The sequence below is a fragment of the Eptesicus fuscus genome, chromosome 3, assembly GCF_027574615.1.
Source record: "Eptesicus fuscus isolate TK198812 chromosome 3, DD_ASM_mEF_20220401, whole genome shotgun sequence".
Taxonomy (NCBI): Eukaryota; Metazoa; Chordata; class Mammalia; order Chiroptera; family Vespertilionidae; genus Eptesicus; species Eptesicus fuscus.
This window is the reverse complement of record NC_072475.1, coordinates 8,242,193-8,261,557: the sequence shown is the minus strand read 5'-3', so window position 1 is coordinate 8,261,557 and position 19,365 is coordinate 8,242,193. Positions and strand designations below refer to the sequence as shown.

The 19,365-nt window shown below is 57.9% G+C and overlaps 1 protein-coding gene across 1 annotated transcript; it reads right to left on the bottom strand.

Moving 5' to 3' along the window:
* Positions 1-1,778: 1,778 nt before the first annotated feature.
* On the bottom strand, positions 1,779-18,464 carry PWP2 (PWP2 small subunit processome component). The gene is made up of 21 exons (XM_054713592.1): positions 18,426-18,464; positions 16,780-16,892; positions 15,413-15,507; positions 15,023-15,122; positions 14,121-14,264; positions 13,003-13,138; positions 12,519-12,748; positions 11,994-12,137; positions 11,442-11,512; positions 10,857-10,993; positions 10,227-10,375; positions 9,884-10,031; positions 9,491-9,641; positions 8,356-8,536; positions 6,593-6,740; positions 6,064-6,172; positions 4,691-4,756; positions 3,507-3,725; positions 3,171-3,321; positions 2,786-2,860; positions 1,779-2,373 (listed from the first exon to the last, which is right to left on the bottom strand). The coding sequence occupies exons 1-21, from the start codon at positions 18,441-18,443 to the stop codon at positions 2,193-2,195; spliced, it is 2,766 nt and encodes a 921-aa protein (XP_054569567.1). The 5' UTR covers positions 18,444-18,464; the 3' UTR covers positions 1,779-2,192.
* Positions 18,465-19,365: the final 901 nt, after the last annotated feature.

The following is a 19,365-nucleotide window of genomic DNA, read 5'->3' as shown; positions in this document are numbered from 1 at the left end:
TTTTGCCGCCACTATAAAATATAAATAATACGAGTACTGTCTGCTAAATTCAAGAAAATTTATGTATTTATGAAATAAATAAATAAATTACTTACCTAAATTATCTGAATAGCTGATTTGTAATGACATCACTTGTTTAACTAGCTTACTAGCATGCAGTACGATGTGTATCGTCTGAGAGACAGTTACAAAATGTTTTTGTCGCTGCCAATCCCAAAAAATGCCATTGTTCATTAAGTCCAAACAATGGTGGTCGAATTCTAACAACTGATCAACAATGCGAACTTTGATAAGCAGTTCTCGATAATCAGTTCTCAACAATTATTTGTTATTACTAAAGTTTAACATTACAAAATTAACAAAAATAATATAAAACTCATATCCTGGCTAAATAGTCACATGGCCGCCAAAAACCGTATATTCCCTTCCCGTTCTCCCGCCGGTCCCTAGCTTGTCGTGCATTCTTTCCAAAAGTCGGGACTTTTTTAAAACGCCGTGGGACGCGAGACAAATTGTTAAAAATCAGGACTGTCCCGCCAAAAGCGGGACATCTGGTCACCTTACCCTAAAAGGGATTCCTGAGCAGCGGAGATCAGCGTTCAGGCCTGAGGCTCCCAGGGGTCCATGCTGTTTGCGTCGGAAGCCAAATGCAGCCCCGGGTCTGCCGCTCCTTGTTTTTTCCCACGTGGGTCTTTCCCTGCTCGTCCCCAACACAGCCTGTGCTCTCGCCTCCTGTAACTGCAGGCCCTAGGGGCACCACTCTCTCTGGGATAGCCCCGGGCGGTGGCGCATCTCCTTCCAGAGCCCAGGAGGTCTGTTCTCTTCCTGCCCTCGATGCTCAGTGTGCGATGCTCAGTGTGCGGCACCCTTGCACTAATCTTTGCGAAATGGGGTCATGCTCATTCTTTAGGGTACATTAAAACACACCTAGTTATCCAGGAGCCGGTCGGCATACAAACGCCTGGATAGATGCTTTATCCTTTCCCTTGATTTGAAGTTCCAAACTAACACAGATTTTTAAAAAATTATTTGAGAAGTCACAGGTGAGCAACAGGCTGGACTGCAGACACAGCCCAGGGCTGTTGCTTCTGGGCCCCACCTGCTGAGCTTCGCCTTCCATTCCTGTTGCCTCCATGCGGGTTTGCTCAGCTGTACTTCCCTGTGCACACCGTGAGGCTTACTGAAAAGCTCAGGTGAAAAGGGAATACATCTTTATTCAGCCTGCCCGCGTTACAGGTGGGTAAGGTGTAGAACAAACAGCCAGTGACCCGGGCTGAGCTCTGCCAGCCTAAGCATATGCACTGTGGGGGAACAGATGGGTTAGAGGCCAAGAGCAGGCATAGGCCGGCCACGGAGGGCCGCACCTGATAAGCGGCAGGGTGGGGCCCACACACACCATTCCCGTACACTCTGGGGAAAGCAATGCACCTGACACTTGCTACCAGCGAGGGGGGCCAAGCACCTGGCTGTGGTGAAGCTGGTCCAAGCTACTCTCAGGGACGCCTCCCAAGGGACACTGCAGGGCAGAGCTGGCACAGCAGGTCTCTGAGCTCAGGAGGCCCGTGTGGTCCTTCTCCAGGGTCAGAGGCAAGCAGCTGCTCTCTGCCCAGACCCTACGGAAAGGTTATGGGTTAGGCAGCCTAGGGTGGGGGCCATGAAGGCTGGGTGTGGCAGGCGATCCACTTGTCCTGCTCACCTGTTCCCCTGGCGTGGAGGTGCCAGTGGGTGGGTGGCCCTGACCCCCCTGCATGACAGTTACACTCACGATACATTATAAACGTTTTAATTCAGAGTTTAGACTTAACCCATATTTACATTTTAGAAAATCCCATCTTTTTCATCCCTAAATATACCATTAAAACTTCATATTAAAAATATAAATAACTTTCATACAAAGTTCACGAGTCTATAAATATGAACCTATTTGCCTCTCGAAAAGGCATTTTCAGTAGCAGACGCTCAGCACTTTTTTATTCATACCATCAGGTCCTGGGCCCTGCGTGCCAAGCCCGTGCTGACCAGGGACCGGTCAGCTCGCTCTGATGCTGGGTTCTTGCACAAAGAGCGAGTCCTCAGTGATGGTTCCACAGCTCCGCGGACTGCCCTCCACTCACTGCCTGGGACCAGACAGCCGTGGTTCTCTTTCTTCCACGGTCTTAACCGAAATGAACGGGGTTGCAACGCGGCCAGCTTTACACCAACAGTCTATCCCCGCTGTCCCCGTCCCCATGTCCTCCACTGAGCAGGTGCAGACTGTCCTCATCAGACGCATCGGCTTCCTCCTCACTTCCCAGCGGCTCCGAGGGGCGTTTCATGCCCCGCTGCTTGGAAACTGCCAGAGCGTACTGAATGTTATAGCGGTTCCAGTCGCAGCTGTGAAAGTGCAGGGGTCGCGTTAGTGAAAGCAAGAGTGACTTCTATTCCACCAGAAACCCTGGTTCACCGGCACCCACCACCCTCTCTGCGAACCTGACAATACCCAGCCGTGGCATCTCTTGACCCTGAATGAGATGACACCAGGAGCAGACCCTGGTGCGGTCCAGCTGGCGATGATACAGCCCCACCCAGCCCACCAACGCCGATGATACAGCCCCACCCAGCCCACCGACACCGATGATACAGCCCCCACCCAGCCCACCGACACCGATGACACAGCCCCACCCAGCCCACCGACACCGATGACACAGCCCCACCCAGCCCACCGACGCCGATGATACAGCCCCACCCAGCCCACCGACGCCGATGATACAGCCCCACCCAGCCCACCGACGCTGGCAGAACGTACAGTTTGGAAACATCGTCCAAGTGCCGCTGGATGCTCTTCTGAAGGAACTGAACTGCCGGCAGCAGCTTCCCTGCTCTGGAAAGGAGACTCCCCTCAGTGCTCAGCAGCTGTGAAAGGCCCCACGGGCCGCCCTTACGCTGTGTGTGCCTGTAAAGGCCGGCCTCCCTTCGTGGTGTATGTGCATCTGAAGGCCTCCCTTCGTGGTGTATGTGCATCTGAAGGCCTCACGTCACACCACACACGCATGCAGAGGCCTCACTTCATGCTGTGCACCCCCGTAAAGACCTCTATTCACACCCTGTTTGCATGTCAAGTTTCCCTTTTTATCTGCAAAGATGAGCTGTGACAGGAGTCACTGACGAATGAGCAGGTAAGCACGTCATACCTGGACTTCAGCTTCTGTCCATGCGCCATGAGCAATTTCTGAGTCCAAATGAGGTAGAATTCCAGATGGCGAGACACTTCAAAGGATGAAGCCAAAAACTCAAGCACTTTCTCCACGTACAACTCGGGGAGGGAGGAGCTGATAACGTCAACTGTAAGGGAGAAGGAAACCCACGCTCACTCCGGAAGAACTCAAACCAGGAGAAAAGCCGGTTACAGCTCATGCCCTTTCTGTACGTGCACAGAACCCGAGAGCCCCGACCAGCAGCTGTGGGTGCAGGGTCCTGGCAGCTCGCCCCCCCGCCCCCGCCCCGCCCCAGCCGGGCCTGGCGCTCACTCTCATCCCAGGGCACTGCCTCCAGGGTCTCCTGCAGCAGCAGCTTCTCATTGAGCCGGACGGCCATCAGGATGGCCCTGGTGAAGTCCTTCTGGCGCAGTGCCGCCCGGATCCGCCCAGGGGTGACGCTGGTGTCCAGCTCAAAGGGGTCAAAGAGCATCTGGGTGTCCAGGGAGTAGATGAGGAGCCCCTCAGTGGTGGTGGCTGCCCAACAGCGCCCTGCGAAATGAAGCAGTCACATGCTCCTAGACAGTTCCTCCCATGTTTCCTCACTTACTTTAAGGAACAGGCACTGACCAGAGTGCGTGGTCCCCGATGCGGCAGCACAGGAAGGAGCACGGGGATGTCTTGCCCCGGCCACCGGGTCCTCTGGGCGGAGCACCGGGTCACTGGTGCCAGCCGTCCTCCCGCACCGTGTGCACATGGCGCAGACACATAGGTGCTCCCCGCCTGTGTACCCGGCAGGCCTGGCAAGGGCAGCAGATACTTCCAACTCTGCAGGCCATGTGGTCTCCGCAGCAATGCCTCAACTCCACCACAGTGCCCAGACAAAAAGGGCAAACAAACTGGCATGGCTGGTCTGTAAACATTTAACTTACAAAACCAGGTGGCCCAGACCTGCCTCTCGGCCGCGGCCGGCACCCCTGGCTCACGGTGGTTCTGTGCCACGCGCTGCTCTCACCTTACTGTCCTTGTCACCACTCCACGCTGGAGCCTGTCAGCTATCAACCAGTAAAGACAAGCCCACCACCACCATCACGTGCTGGTCTGCACACTGCACACCCAAATGGCCCCAGGCCCTGGGGGTACTGACCCCTCCCCACAGCTGTCAGAGGTGGTCTGCTGGACACTAGGGGGGGGTGCAGGGTAGAGGAGCAAGGTACTTGATGGTAGACGAGGAAGCGGCCTCCCAGGATGGTCCCATTGGCACATGTGAAGGGTGCTCAGAGCAGGTGCCTGCCTCCCCGTCCCCAAGCCCAGCCTGTCAGGGGTCACAGCTTCATAGCCAACCTCCAGAGAGGACAAAGATGACCATGCCTCATGCACGGGGGACAGCGCAGCTCAGACAGAGCTAGTTAGAAACTGAGACCGACATTGTCCGTGGAGCAGAGGCATTGTGTATAGTGTGGGTCCATGCCTGACCCCCACCCCTTCCAGCACCAGCAATGCACTGCTTGGCTCACCTGTGGGAGAGAAGCGGAGTGAAGTCACCCTGATTTCGGGTTTGAAGTGACGCGAGCTCATGTCACCTGGAAATCAAAGGAACCACTCAGTTACAGGGCAGCACATCCCTTATCAGGCGAGTCACTTCACTGGCCAGGGTGGCAGGCCTGTCCCTGGCCCTCCAGCCCTATTCGCAGATATGGCAGCTGAGCCCAGAGGTGGCATCTCAGGTGCTGTTTCACAGGCGCCTCAGACCGGCATGAACCAGCAGCGTGCATGTGGACTGGCCAGCCACTTACTAGTTCCGGGAAGAGGCAGGCTGGTTCCCGCCTCCACCTGTCCATCAGCCGGGCACCTGGAGCAGTGCACAAGCCGCCCGACTACACCAGGCAGGTCTGGAGTGGAGGCTCATCCTTCCTGGGTATTGTCACGTGAATCCTTCCTGGCACATTGTTTTCAAATTTGCTTTTTAAAGGGCAACACATTCTCATGGTAGGAAACTCCACAACTCAAAGGTGACCTGTGAAAAGTCTGTCCCCTCACTGCTCAGCCCTCAGCCGCCGGGAGCCCTTCCTGGAGGTCACCAAGCCGCGTTCCATGTGTGCCTCACCCCGAAAGACGCTGCTGGGAGCGCTCAACCTCGGGTGAGCGACATTTGGAGCCAGGTCCTTGCGCGTCTACAGACCCCTGGTCTATCTACACTCGGTGCCAACAGCAACACCCCCGGAAGTTGTGACAATCAAAATGCCCCTGGACAGGTGGAGCCACTCTCAGTCGGAGGGTCTGGAGGGCGTGTTCAGCGCAGGCCTGTTGCCATCTGGTGGAGAAGTGAGCGTCCTGTGCTCTGTGGTGCATGGAGCTGCTCTAGAACCGGCATCGGCTCGTTTGATCCTCCCCGTCACCCAGCCAGCTAAGGTGCCCTCACTCCCCAAGTGCAGGGCGGGCCTCGGGTGCCGAGTGGGCATAAGCCAGGGCTAGAACGAACCGGGCCCAGGTCAGCTGCTGCAATACCGTGCCACGTGTGGGCTTTCTGGCGGGTAGATGTCCCTTCTCTATAGGACCCGAGGGTCCCCGAGTCTGCTGCCCTGTCCCTGGGAGGCACACGTACCCCTCGGGCCTCCTAGACTCCCCAACACTGAAGTCCTTGTGGCCCATATGGGGGGCGAGGCACAGGGCTAGGCCTGGCCCAGGGAGCACACCGAGGCCCAGAGGGAGGAGGACGCAGCTGTGCAGCATCATAGGGAGGCTTCCCGCAGCCCAGCCTCCAGCAGACACCACCCGTGTGCAGGGAGTTTTCAGACATCAACCACGGCAGCAATGACAAGGAGAAGCAGGTGAGCAGGGCGGCCTGCTGTGGCAGAGTCCACGGGGACAAGAAGGACCCTCTGCTCACCTTTCCTTACGCCTGGCAACGGAATCGCGACTCCGTTCTCCTCCCCGGCATCTTGATCAATTAGCGCCAGGTTGCCAAACTCTGTCATTTTCCTTCTGTTCAAAAATTCCTAGAGGAGTAAAACCCCAGGTATCTCCGTAAGAGGGAGGGGCGGGGAGCATGTGTCCCCTCCTTTGCTGTGTGTGTAACACACTAAAGGACACCCCAGCCCTACGACACGCACACGACACAAGGACCCGAGGAGAGACAGCAACGAGCCAGGTTCACGGCAGAACCGCCCTCAGAGCCCAGTGCTGCTGGGTAGGAGTCCCTGCTGCCACAAGGGGGCTGGGTTCTCTAACTCAACCTTCAGAGGACCCCCAAGGGCCTCTGTGAGGGGGACGAGCACGGGGGGAGAAGGGGGGTCTGCTCCCTCAGACTGCCAGGCCCATCCTGGCCACATGCCCTCACACCACAGCCCCACCCCGCCCCACGCTGGGTCCTCAGAAGCCCACAGAGCTGTGCTATGGAGCCCCCGCCGCTCACTCACCTCCATGGCGTCCAGCGACAGGTTGCAAGAGATCTCAAACTTCTTCCTGAGAATCTGCTCCTTGACGTGGTAGATGCACACGAACTTGGACATCCCTCCTGCCAGGACACTCTGGCCGTCCGCAGAGTAGCACAGAGTGGTGAAGGCCCTGCAGCACAGGGGACTCGGACTTAGTCACCACCCGGGGACCTGCGACGTGTGGTCCTCCCACCATGTTCCCCAACAGCCTCCACGGCTCACAGCCTAGACACCCACACGACTCTAACCCTGCACCCACAGGACCCTAACCCTGCACCCACACAACCCTAACCCTGCACCCACAGGACCCTAACCCTGCACCCACAGGACCCTAACCCTGCAGCACAGGACCCTAACCCTGCACCCACACAACCCTAACCCTGCACCCACAGGACCCTAACCCTGAAGCACAGGACCCTAACCCTGCACCCACAGGACCCTAACCCTGCAGCACAGGACCCTAACCCTGCACCCACAGGACCCTAACCCTGAAGCACAGGACCCTAACCCTGCACCCACAGGACCCTAACCCTGCACCCACAGGACCCTAACCCTGCACGCACAGCACACTAACCCTGCAGTCCACTACTCCAGTCCCGTTCCCCTCAGTGTCGGGCATGGACTGCAGCCTCCTGGGAGGCACAACCTCAACACAAAAGGACCACGTGGTTCAAATCAGGGCGTGTCCTTGGGAAGCCAGAAGGAAACAGAAGTCTTCAAAATTAAAAACCTCTGTGCTGCCGAAACCGGTTTGGCTCAATGGATAGAGCATCGGTCTGCGGACTGAAAGGTCCCAGGTTCGATTCCGGTCAAGGGCATGTACATTGGCTGCGGGCACGTCCCTGGTGGGGGGTGTGCAGGAGGCAGCTGGTCGATGATTCTCTCTCATCGATGTTTCTAGCTCTCTATCCCTCTCTCTTCCTCTCTGTAAAAAATCAATAAAATATATTTAAAAAAAAACAAAAATTAAAAACTTCTGTGCTTCAAAGGACACCATCAAGAAAGCGAGGACAACCACAGAATGGGAAAAATATGTGCAAATCATACTATCTGATAAGTCTCTCGTTGTATCTTGAAGATATGCATTCTTACAACTCAAATGAGAAAGACTCCGTTCTCACGGACGCCAATTAAAATGGGCAAATGCTCTGGAGACACATTTATCCAAAGTTGACGATCAAATGGCCAACCCAACTGACCCATGAAAAGATGCTCAACAATATCAGTCCTCAGAGAAATGCAAATCAGAACCACGAGTTTTGCCATCTGGTGCAGAGAAGTGAGCGTGCTGCGCTGTGGTGAACACGTCCTCAGACCGCAGCACCTCACCGCCAGAATGGCTGCGATGTACAACGGTACACAGGAACGTGTTGGTGAGGATGTGGGGAGGTCGGAACCCTCCCACACTGCTGGGGGGCAAGGGAAATGGTGTGAGTCTTTGGAAAACCATCCGCAGTTCCTCAAAAGTGAGCGTCACCCCAAGTCACCCAGCAACTCCTTACTAGGAACAGACCTAAAAGAGCCGATCAGGTATCCACGCAAACCAGTCCTGAGTGCTCAGGGCAGCGCTGCTCACACGGCCTAAGTGGGGGACACTGCGATCTACTAACCCACACAGAACCCCAACACAGCTCAGTGCCCCCTCTGGGGGATGAGGGGGAAGAGTCCCCTCTGCTGAGCAGGCTCCTGGGTGCCAGGGCGCACGCCCCGGGTGAAAGACGCCCTGCCCCCAGCAAGGCACTCACTTCCCCTTGGCAGAGTGCTTGGCGGTGATCTTGTCCAGCTCCTTCCTGCCCGTCTTGAGGTCGTGCCTGCCCTCGATGGAGCCCGTCTGCACGGCGTTCTCCGGGTCCCAGAAGGTGATCTGTGAGTTCAGCGTGGCCACAGCCAGCTCGGCACCATCGGGTCGGTAGGTCACAGCCAGAGCTGAAAAGAGATGGAGAATCGGCGCCTGAGGAAGACCCAGGCTCCAGCAGACGGGCCACACCCTCGCTGTCCTCGTTCCCAGCTCCCTGAGGGATGGGCCTGCCCGGGGTGGAGACGGGACACACACGCTCTCCCTGATGCTCCCCCCCAGGAGGAAGGACTAGGCCTCAGCACCAACAGCTCACAGCCACATCAGCTACACGTGCAGACAGGGCCCCAGTGCAGTGGGGAGGGGGTCCAGACTTGGCCACAGTTGGGTCCAGGGAGGACTAAGCAGGGCCAGCCTGGTGGGAGGGCACAGGGAGTCACACAGAGGTCAGGCAAGGTGGTTCTGATGGGACTGCAGGACAGACTGGAAACAGACCAACTGGAGGTGGAGGTGTGTGGAGGCCCCATAAGGATAGAGGAGGCCGGCTCAAATGAGACTGAACCAGAGGCAGGTGGGGGGCAGGGGGCAGGGGGCAGAGAAGCCCCCAGGGACCCGGAGTTGGCAGATGTGTTCTATGCAGGCCAGGCAGCGAACAGTCCAGTCTCTGCCGTGACCAATCCACTCTGCTGCCGCAGGGAAAGCAGCCACAGATGGGACGTCCACACTCCGCTGGCTGTACACCGGGGCAACTTCATGCACAAGCACAGGTGGTGGGGCCCCGGGTGGCAGGGTCCACCCAGCCTGCCGTGGGGCCCCCTGCACTACTGCTTTCTGGGGACAAGGGTTAACCTACCGGTCAGGGCAGAGTGGCAGGAATCTGCAGCCAGGCCCCAGCTCACTCTTAGGGGGGAACCTGATGCAAAGTGACACGACTGGGCTGCCAACCCTGACAGCTGTGGGGCCCTTGGAAGTCCTGGGCTTACATCCCAACACACAGCTGGGACGGGCCGGACCAGCACTGAGACCAGCCAGGCCTTCCCACCTGGGCCACGACTCCCGCCCGCTCACCCCACGGTGCAGCTTACCATCGGAGGTCAGAGCCAGCGTCTCTGTGGTCCTCCAGCTGTCCACCATGTCCCACAGACGCACTGTCTTATCCCAGGAGGCGCTGGCCAGGATCGACTTCATCGGGTTAAAACACAGACCGCTGATGGGCCCCTCGTGGCCGGACAGGACCTACAACAGTTCATAAAGGAGGTTTGAGAGATGAGCTTGGCGATGGATCCCTGCTGGACAAGGGAGCACAGATGCTGTGGCTGCTGAGACACGACCCTTCTCTGAGCGCTCAAGGCTGTGGGATGAGGAAAGCGGGAGGCGAGGCCAGAAAACTGGAGTCAACAGTGACCTCTGCCCTCCTGCATCTGTCCCCCACCACCCGACCCTTCCAGAGCGCAGCTCCTGGGACGAGCGGCCCTCACCTCCAGCAGCCTGCCCGTCTGCATGGACCAGATAAAGATCTCGAAGGAGTCCTGGGCCCCGGCACAAACGATCTCCCCGCTTGAGTCCACCGCCACACAGGAGAACTGGGTGGGCCTCGGGGACGTGAAGGTGCGGAAGTTCCGGTACCTGCCGCGAAGAGAGAAGCCCCAGCTGACGTCGCCCGCTGAGGCCCCCGTGTTCCGGGGCCTGAATGCTGGGGCTCCATCCCGGGCCTCAGTCCACACCACATGCTGCCCGACAATCCCAGGACCCCCAGCCTCACTCTCACCGCCCAACAGAGGAACAGCTTGCTTTGAGGCAGAGACTGAGCAGAAAAGTCACCTGTGAAGGTCAAAGGCCCGCACAGTCCCGTCCATGGAAGAGGTCACGATGACGTAGCCAGTGGCGGTGAAGGTCACGCCGGTGACGCCGCTCGAGTGCTCCGTAAAAGTGACGAAGCAGAAGCCACTGAGGGTGTTCCACACCTTGACCTGAGTGGGGAGTGAGGAGCCGGTGGGCCCCGGGTTGGGCTCACTCTCTCACACACACACATGCGCACACAAATCCCGTGTGGACACCGCCTGCCCTCACCTCCTCCCATGAGGGAGGGCTGGGGGACTGTCGGGGGCCCTGTGTCACCCTGGGAAGGCAGCAAGTCAGACGGTGGTTGGTAGCACCAAAGCCCCATCAGCCAAGAAGCTGCAAGTGTGGGAGCCCAAGCTCAGGTCAGGGAAAGACACCTGAGCCCACTCCACTCAGACCCGGGTACGTTTGTAAAGGCCTTTCCATGAGCCCAGATGAGGCGAGTGGGCCTGCAAGCCCTCGGCTGAACCCCGCAGCCGGGCCTGGCCCCAGTGCCTCGGTTCCCAATATGCCCCAGCGGGAAGGACAGGGGCAGGACCGCACAGCTCCTCCCCACCGGGCCATGCTCCCTCCCCGCCGACCAGCCCAGTTCCAAGGTAACAGCCCCACCTTGCCATCATCCCCGCCGGTCACGATGTACTGCCCGTCAGGGGAGTAAGCCAGGGACACCATGCTGTTGAAGTGGCCCTGCTGCTTGAGCACGTAGGACTCACTCTGCCACTCCCACACCAGCAACTGGCCCAGGCCTGAGGGGCACACAGGGTGGGGCTGAGGACTGATCACAACACCCTGCCCCCTGGGCAGACGAAGGCACCAATGGCTGGTAAGATTCGGGAGGAGGGGGGGGTCTAACTGGCCCTGACTCATGCTGGCACCCTGAGTGCCTATCCCACTGAGGCAGGTGCCGCCATCACCCTCCACCTGCGTGAGGGGACCCAGCACAGACACACCAACCTCCTGAGTCACCAGTGTGCAGAGTGGCCCCACACTGCAGCCCGCCAGAGAAGCCATTGTTCTGGAAGTTTCACTGACCGCTCCTTCACCAGAGCCACCGCTAGCCCCCTCTGCTCACAGCGGGCCCCGGAAGGGGTCTCCCAGGGCCCGGAGGAGGGGCCGGGGACCGAGGTGGGACCACTGGCAGGTGCCCCAGAGCAGAAGCTCCTTGTTCTCACACCATCGGGCAGGAAGACGAACCTGAGCAGCCCAAGGCGATCCAGTCCCCGGAGCTATTGATGGCGACAGACTCGATCCTCTGATCTGAGATGCTGAGCAGAAAGCAGGACTCCGTGAGCACAAGCGCCTCCTGTCCCCACCCTCGGTGGCCAGCTTGCCATCGGAGACCAGAGCCAGCCCCTCCGGCCTACACACTTCCTACCCACTCTCATGGAGTCAACAACTCAGTGTAAAAGCCCTGGCAGCCCCAGGGCGCTGCCTGCCTTCAAGCCCTCGAAAGTGCATCATTTTGTGAAATAGGTATTTTAACTTTCTCTTTGTTCCGAAGATCAGAACCGAAGGGGGGAAAATGCTGAGACCCACACGTGGAAGGGAACAGCTGCATCCCCTCCACTCCTCCGAGCACCTGGCCAGGACGGAGATGAAGCCAGGTGTCCTGGGAAGCCGCCCATGCGGCCACTGCAGGGCCCGAGACCAGGGCAGGCACAGCATGGCCTCACCTGGTCCCCCGCCACTGGCCCCTCAGACTTGCAAGTACATAAACCATGCCCACCAGAAAGCAGAGGCACCCACCTCAGGGAGTGGATGAGGTTGAACTCCGGGAGCTCGTGAAGGTGGAAGATTCCAGAAGCAAAACCAGTGACCAAGAGGTGGATCTTCTTGTGATACGCTGCAGCTGTCAGATTGTTAAAATCTCCTTCTTTGTTGAAAAAGTACCTAAGTACAGGGGACAGCAGAGTTGGAAGGACCAGAGAGCCAGGCTGGTCTCACAGCCCCGCCTGGGACCGGAGGCCAGAGCGCCCGCTCCATGTGGGCACCCGGGAAGCCAGCCCTCGCTGTCCTGCCTCGAGTCCCCTATTCCCGCCCGCCCTCAGCTCTCCACTCGCTGAGCCTCCCTGTGCCTGGGACCCAAGGAGCCTCTCAGCTGGTGCCCGAGCCAGGATTCCCCACGATGGGCCTAGGAGGAGCGGTCTGTTCTGTGCCTCTGGGTCCTCGCCCCGTGACACCCCCCTGCGGGGTCCCTTCTGAGGCAAGAGTCCACAGGAGCGTGTCCCATTCTAGTACGAGCCCCCCGCCCTCTGTGGACGGGAGACCTACTTGGCCAGCCGCAAGTACTTCACTTTGCCCTGCTGCTCCTCCGAGGCCGGCGTGGCTTTCCCTCGGATGGTGGTCTCCTGCTCCGCCTCCTCCTCTTCCTCCTCCTCCTCCTGCTCTTTCCTCTGCAGCAGGTCTGCCTTCCAGCCTGTGGGGGCTTTGAGCCTCAGGCCCTCAGGGGGGGTGTCACACTGCCACACACACAGGGCGCCATCCTGGCTGAGCGTGTAGAGCTGCAAGTGGGAGCACACAGGTGGGCACTGGTCACCCTGACCCCAGGCCCACACCCTCCATAGGCAGCTTGACAAGAACCCTGTTTACCTGTCCACAAAGCCTCCCTGCACACCAGAGAGATGACCCAACGGGCAGCCAACAGCCACCCATGACTCCCCAACTGACCCGGGAGGACCGCAGGGGAGGGGGCACCTACATCTACAGGGACATGACCCAAGACTGTGGTGCTAGGGGTCTGGGTGCAGGGACATACGTCTAGGCTGTTGGACTCAAAGAAGCAGGCCACGATGGCGTCCTTGTGTCCGCCCAATGCGTAGTAGATGAGGTTGTCCCAGCGCTCGGCCCCAAACACCCACGTGGACATGTCTTTGCTCCCGACCGCAAAGCACCTGGGAAGAGGAAACAGCTCATCCCCAGGGCTCCCAGCTGAGCACTGCCCCAAGCACAGCGGAGACACCCAGGGTGACTAGCGGGGAGAGGTCAGGGTGTTGGCTACATCCATCTCGGCGTCTCCTGGAGCCTTGGTAGACATGTGTCACTGTTCTTCCTCGAAAAGTAGGCCCTCACAGGGTCAGCCAGAGAAGTCCCAAGAGCCGATCACAGAGCCCATTGGGTGTTGCTTGGGGAGCCTGCCTAAGCCTCCCTGAAACCCCACCCTCCCCGCAAGATCCCAATTGGGGCAAACTCTGCTTATGGCAATGACAGAGCCAGACCCAGGTGCCTCTTAAGAGAAGGCCTGGTCTCGGGGCACCCCACCCTTCTCCCATAGACCTGTCCCCCAGGAACGTGAGACTGCTGCCTCCCACTGACATGCTGCCTGGGGGCTGTGTCCCCGCTCCTCCGCCCTCCCTGAGGCTAGGGATCTATAAGGCCAACTGGTCCGATGTACAAAGCAGCAGCCACCGCCAGACTTAATCTCTCCCTGAATGCAGAATGACAGGCAGCTGAGAAGAAGCCAGCCACTCTCAGGTGCCTTCTGGGATGGTTAGGGATGGCGGCCATGAAAGGATGGGCCACAGCCACCCCGGGCACCCAGGCGGGGAAAGGCTTGCCAACTCGCCCACCGACCACGGCTCCTGAGACCTGTGCTAACATGAACCTGGCCAGCGCACTGGGTTACAGCTTCCCTCGCCAGGGTGGATTGGTCTCCGGTTTCAGTGGCCAATGCCAAGCCGTGTGGCTCTAACTCCAACCAGGCACCCTCCCTCGTCCAGCCCCACACAAGGCTCAGGAGAGGCCATTTCAGAATGAAACCCAGGCCATGACCTGGCGCTCTTTCTCTAATAAGAGGCTGGTTACAGGCATCCTTTCCAAGGGCCCCCCCGCCCCCCCGTCCCTGCCGCCTCCTCGGTCACCCCACCCAGGCCTCACCGGGAATCATCTGTCCAGTCAATGTGTGTGGTCTCATCGTATGGCCCAAAGTAGGTTTTGTCCAGGACAAAGGCGTTGAACTCTCTCTTCCTGCCAGGGGCGTGGTACATCTGAGCAATGTTGCCTTTCGTGATGACGAACTTCCTGTGGCAGAAATGGTGGTCCCGGTAGTTAACAACATTCAACACCAGCCAGACCTGAGGCCAGCTCGGGGCCCCGGGAACACAGACCACCTGCTCTGAGGTCAGTCTCCGACGAGGCAAACCTGGGGGCCTGCCTCACTGGCCCCAAGCCCCCCTTCTCCTGTGGGGACCCAGGCTGAAGGAGGACTGGCGGACAGTCAGGGAAGCTGCCACACCGCTGCCCTGAGCAGATTCCCTCAGGCGCTCCCTCCCACCAACCCAGCTGCCGAAGCCCTGGGAGGAACCGAAGGGAAGATACTGGCCCTGATTGACAGGCAGGACCTCGGATGCTGGCTAGGGGGTTTCTCAGTGTGGACGTGAGACTCACAGCTGAACCCGGAGCCGCCCCTTCCACGGCACACCCAGGTCAGCCCAGGTCTGAGCAGCCTGGGAACAAGCCCCCTTTCCCTGCGGCCTTGAACCTGTCCCCACCCACACAGCCTCCTCGCTACGATTTCAAAGCTGGTGGCTCCTTCACAGCCCATGGTCTGGAGGCCGTGTGCCCACCAGCCCGGAGCAGGCGGAGCAGAGGGGCCACGTGGGCAGCCCCGCAGGAGCCAGGACCCGGCGGGATCACTCGGTTCAAGAATTATCTGAGCTGCCAACACATGGCACCGGCACAGGCTCCCACGGGGACGTCCTGAGTGGAAAAAGCCCCCCAGGTCTGCACCAGCCAGCTCCAGCCCTCGACAGCGCCGGTCCTGAGCCGGGGGCCCTTACCTGCCGTCAGGGGAGAAGGAGACGCTGTGCACGGAGCCCTGGAAGTGGAAGCGGTGGAGCACGGACCTGCACACCAGGCTGACCAGCAGCGCGTTGCCCCCTGCAGGAAGGAAGCGAGTGGCCACCGTGCGACACCTGACCTGCAGCTGAACTGCAGAGTTCTGTGGGCTTCCAGCACATGCAGCCCAGCCACACTTCGAGGCCAAGGACTGCGCCCACCACTGCCACACTCCCCACCCCCGGGTCCCAGTGTGCGGGCCGATACCCCCAACAGGACCTGGAGTCGGCTGTGTGTCACCCCGATGCCCACACCTGCCCCCCTCCCCCAGCTTGTGCCACCCGTCACCACCCTGCACCACTGTCTCTTGTCTCTTGGTCAATGGCGGTTACCTTCATCAACGATGATGGCGAGTCGGCCATCTGGGGACAGCCCCACACACTTGACATTGTACCGAGTGCTCAGGGGCAGAGTGTTGGACTTGTTGCTGGGAGACAAAAACCGGAGCCGTGAAGGTGGCCTCAGGCTGTCAGACCGGGAGGCCAGGACCACCAGGTCACCTGCCCCCACAACACACCCCTCCTGTCCCCGGGGCCAGAGCTCATCAAAAACCCTTGCTCCTCACTAAAGGGAAAGGAAGACAAAGCCCTGGGGAAAAGTTGGCACAGCATATTAAACACCTAAAATACGGGCTTTGGATATGTCAAGTTTGCTGCTAGGACCGCACCTCCAAACCCTACACATGTATGAAGTCAGAAAACTGGACACAAGAGCGATTAACAGGAGAGATTAACCAAAGACAGCACATCCATGTACAACTGTTTTTACAGAAATTGCACAAAAATGGAAAAAGAAGTAATGTCAAACACAAATAACCACTGGGTTAGATTCTAATTTTGTTCTTTATTTTATTCCCTAATTGTTCCTCAGTGAACGTTGGACAGTTACTCTAGAGAGCCCCTGTCAGACGTCATTTGAACCAAACAGTGCCAGCAGTGACCGTGCCCTTGGGCGCTACAGCCAGGAGAACGCTCGTACGACGGTCCTATCCTGCAGACAGGGACACCAAGGCCCTCAGAACAGGGGGGAAACCCAGGCAGCCTCTGCAACAGGATCGTGCTCAGGCCGCACCCGTCTGGGGAGGGGTCCTTCCCGTAAGAAACACAGCAGCACTGCGCTGACTGGGCAGGAGTCCAGGGCGGCCTCCACGCCCTCGTACCTTTCCCACACAGTGTAGCCCAGTGACACAGGATTTGTACCTTGAAGGTAACGGCCTAGATTCATGGGGTGCAGCCGAGGGACTAGAATGAAGAAACTGGGACTCCTATGGCCAGTTCCACTGCCGACCCATCCACTCTGTGTAATCCTGTGGCCTCCGCCTCAGGCTGCCTTAACGAACAGGTGTACCGTTAAGAGGAAGTTAAGGAAAACACCGCCGATTTTTACATGCAAAACTATAATGACTGCTGCTGTTAACATGATTTTAGCGTTATGCACTTAATAGTTTGTTTTTTAATCCTCACCAGAGGATATGTTTTCCATTGGTATTTAGAGAGAGTGAGAGGGAGGGAGGGGGAAGAGAGAGACAGAGTCAGAGACACAATGATCAGCTGTCTCCTACATGTGTCCCAACAGGGGTCGGGGAGCGAACCTGCAACCCAGGTACATGCTCTTGACCAGGATCCGAACCCAAGACCTTTCGGTGCATGAGCCAATACTCTAACCACTGAGCAACACTGTCCAGGGCTTACAAACTTACTTTTTAAGGTCAAATACAGTGACTCTATTTCCCACAGGACTGATGACTGAATTTCCATCACATGTAAAATTTAAGTTTCCACGCCGATAGACTGTCCCCAGCAAATTTGAAAACTGGAAAGAAAACAAAGTTGTCTTCAGACAAAGAAAACACAGAATCTCAACTCCAGAAAAGGCCTAAGTGACAAAACTAATCAAGAAGATGGTTCAGAGCCCGTACAAGGTCCCTGGTCACCCCGGGGTCCCTCCAGTCATCTCCTGGGACACTAACTGGGCACCTATGCAGCCAGCCCTGAGCAAGAGAGAGAAGTGAGCCCAACCCCTAGGGGCCCCGAGCTCCCACTGCGGTGGCTGAGGGTACCATGAGCACTGGGGCAGCCTCCACAGACGGGGGGTATTTGCCAGGAGGAGGAGAGAACAGGGCCTGCGTTTCAGGAGAAAAGCTGCACCCACCCCAAGTGCACTCTGGGTTCAAGGCTTCCTGAACACAGGAGGAGCCTGCCAGCATCCTATTTATTAACTCATCCATTTACTCAATCACATGTGAGTGTCCCCCGGAGTCGTCTCTGTGCGCAGGGCCTCCGCCCTCAATGCCCTCGCCGTCTATGTGCGCAGGCAGGGCCAAGGAGACATCATTAGAGCACACGGAGCCAGGCGCAGACAGCAAACCCCAGCAGTGGGAGAGGCAGAGGCATTTCAGGGAGGGACTCCTGGAGGGGCCACCGGGCAGCACTGGGAGCTACAGGCCAGCAGGGCCGAGAACCTCAGGGAGCCCCCGGGGGCCTGGTCATCCAGGGTTTTAAGCAGAGGCATGCTGTGATCCAATTCCTACTTTTTGACAACCCCTCCAATGACCTTGGAGGCCAGAGGGGAAACAGGGAAGCCGCTTAGGCTTCTGTGATAGTCCACACAGAAGGTGTGGGTGTCCCAACCAGGGAGGGAATGCCAGGAATGGAGAGGCCCCTGCATGTCGTCCGGATAAGGGAGGGAGAAGGGCAGCGAAGCCCCTCGGGATTTGGGTCACAGAGGAGTGTCGGATAAGACAAGGGTCTCAACGTCTGGGCGGTTCTTACGAAATGCTACTCTTGGTACATGCTAACATGTAGCACAGTAGTTTGCACTTGAGCTTAACCAGAACCACAACGGGTAAGTTTACTAGTAGCTAACTGTAAAGAAGAAAGCAACATGTGATGGACCAGTGTATATCAGCAACAGCTTCCCCTGCCTGCTTTACTTGTCGCAAGTAAAAAGGGGATCAGCGGGTCGGCGCTGGGTCAACGGTCCTGAGCCGCGGAGGAAGAGGACCAGAGTGACGTGGGGTGGGCTCGGCAACAGGTCATGGACGTCTGCGCCTGCACCCCTCCCCGTCAACGGGGCTCTGGTAACCGGGATTTCATCTCCGGGCCGGCCTACCCGCCCCCCATCGCCGCCTACGGCCCGGCCCGGCCCGGCCCGCCTTCCTTCCCGGTCCAGGACGCTGCGGCGCTTGGAGCCCCCGCGGCCCGACTCCCTCGGGTTACGCTGGAGACAGTGCTGCCGGGCGCCGAGCCCACCCCGGCCTGGATCGCCGGCCCCCGCGCCGCAGGTCTCCAGCACCGACACCCCCGCCTCCGCTTCCCCCGGCAGCCGACCGGCGTTCGTGCTCACCCGGTACGCGAACTTCATCTCGGCCTCCGCACGTGTGCCGCCACACAGTCTCGTTGCCCCGCTCGCCGGCTTGCGACAAGTTCCGGGCCGGACCGCGGCCCCGCGCCACAGCGCCCCCAGCGGCCCGGAGGTGCAGCGCCGCCCGAAGCGGAGTCCCAGCCCTAAACCCCGCCCACAGGTGGAGCCTCAGTCCTCGGGCCCCGCCCCTGCCATCCTGGAGTCGCGCGCCTGCGCAGGCCCGGCGCGTTCAGGGAGGATTTGATCTTTGCGGGCTTGAGTAGGGCTGGTACCCGCTGGCCAGAGGAACCCTTCATGCACTAAGGAAAGTGAGAAGATCCGACCTCGCGCTTACTTAATAGCTTTGGATTATGAAAGGAGAACCAAAAAGAACGAGACTGAATAAGTTGAAAACCACACTTTTCCGAAAAAACTGTATTAGCGATACTACCAGACATCACAGAGGCAGTAACCTTGTCAAATGATAGGTTGGCAAATATGTCTACAAAAACTGAAACCTCTGAAACTCAATTGTCTTGGTTCTTGTGAGCTACAGGGTAATAAATTATGAAAAAAAAATCCTTAATGCTCCCCCAACGCGAATAATCTATGCTTAGAGTCAGAAACAAAGTTCAGGGAGAAAAAACAAGATAACTCTGTAACTGCACACTCAATTTTCACAACCCATAGCAAAAGAACAAAATGCAAATCAGCAGTTTCTTTTTAAAATGTGTATTTTTCAGAATTTAAAATGCTTACATTTTAAACAGTCTTAATACAATGGTTTTAGTCTAACAATATATTACAGAATAATGTGAAAAATGACTTTCATAGTAAACTTTGAAAATGGAATTAATACCTGCAGTGTCAAAGTCACCAACTTAACACCTTTTCCAGTCACAGAATTCCAGCAAATTTGATTAACAATGCCTTCTAGTTTTAT

What these genes read in the sequence shown, in the direction of transcription:
- PWP2 (XM_054713592.1), bottom strand. An exon ending in AACCTCATCCACTCCCTGAG is followed by an intron (nt 11,513 to 11,993) that starts GTGGGTGCCTCT and finishes CTTTCTGCTCAG; the next exon opens with CATCTCAGATCAGAGGATCG. An exon ending in TTGGACGATGTTTCCAAACT is followed by an intron (nt 2,374 to 2,785) that starts GTACGTTCTGCC and finishes GCACTTTCACAG; the next exon opens with CTGCGACTGGAACCGCTATA.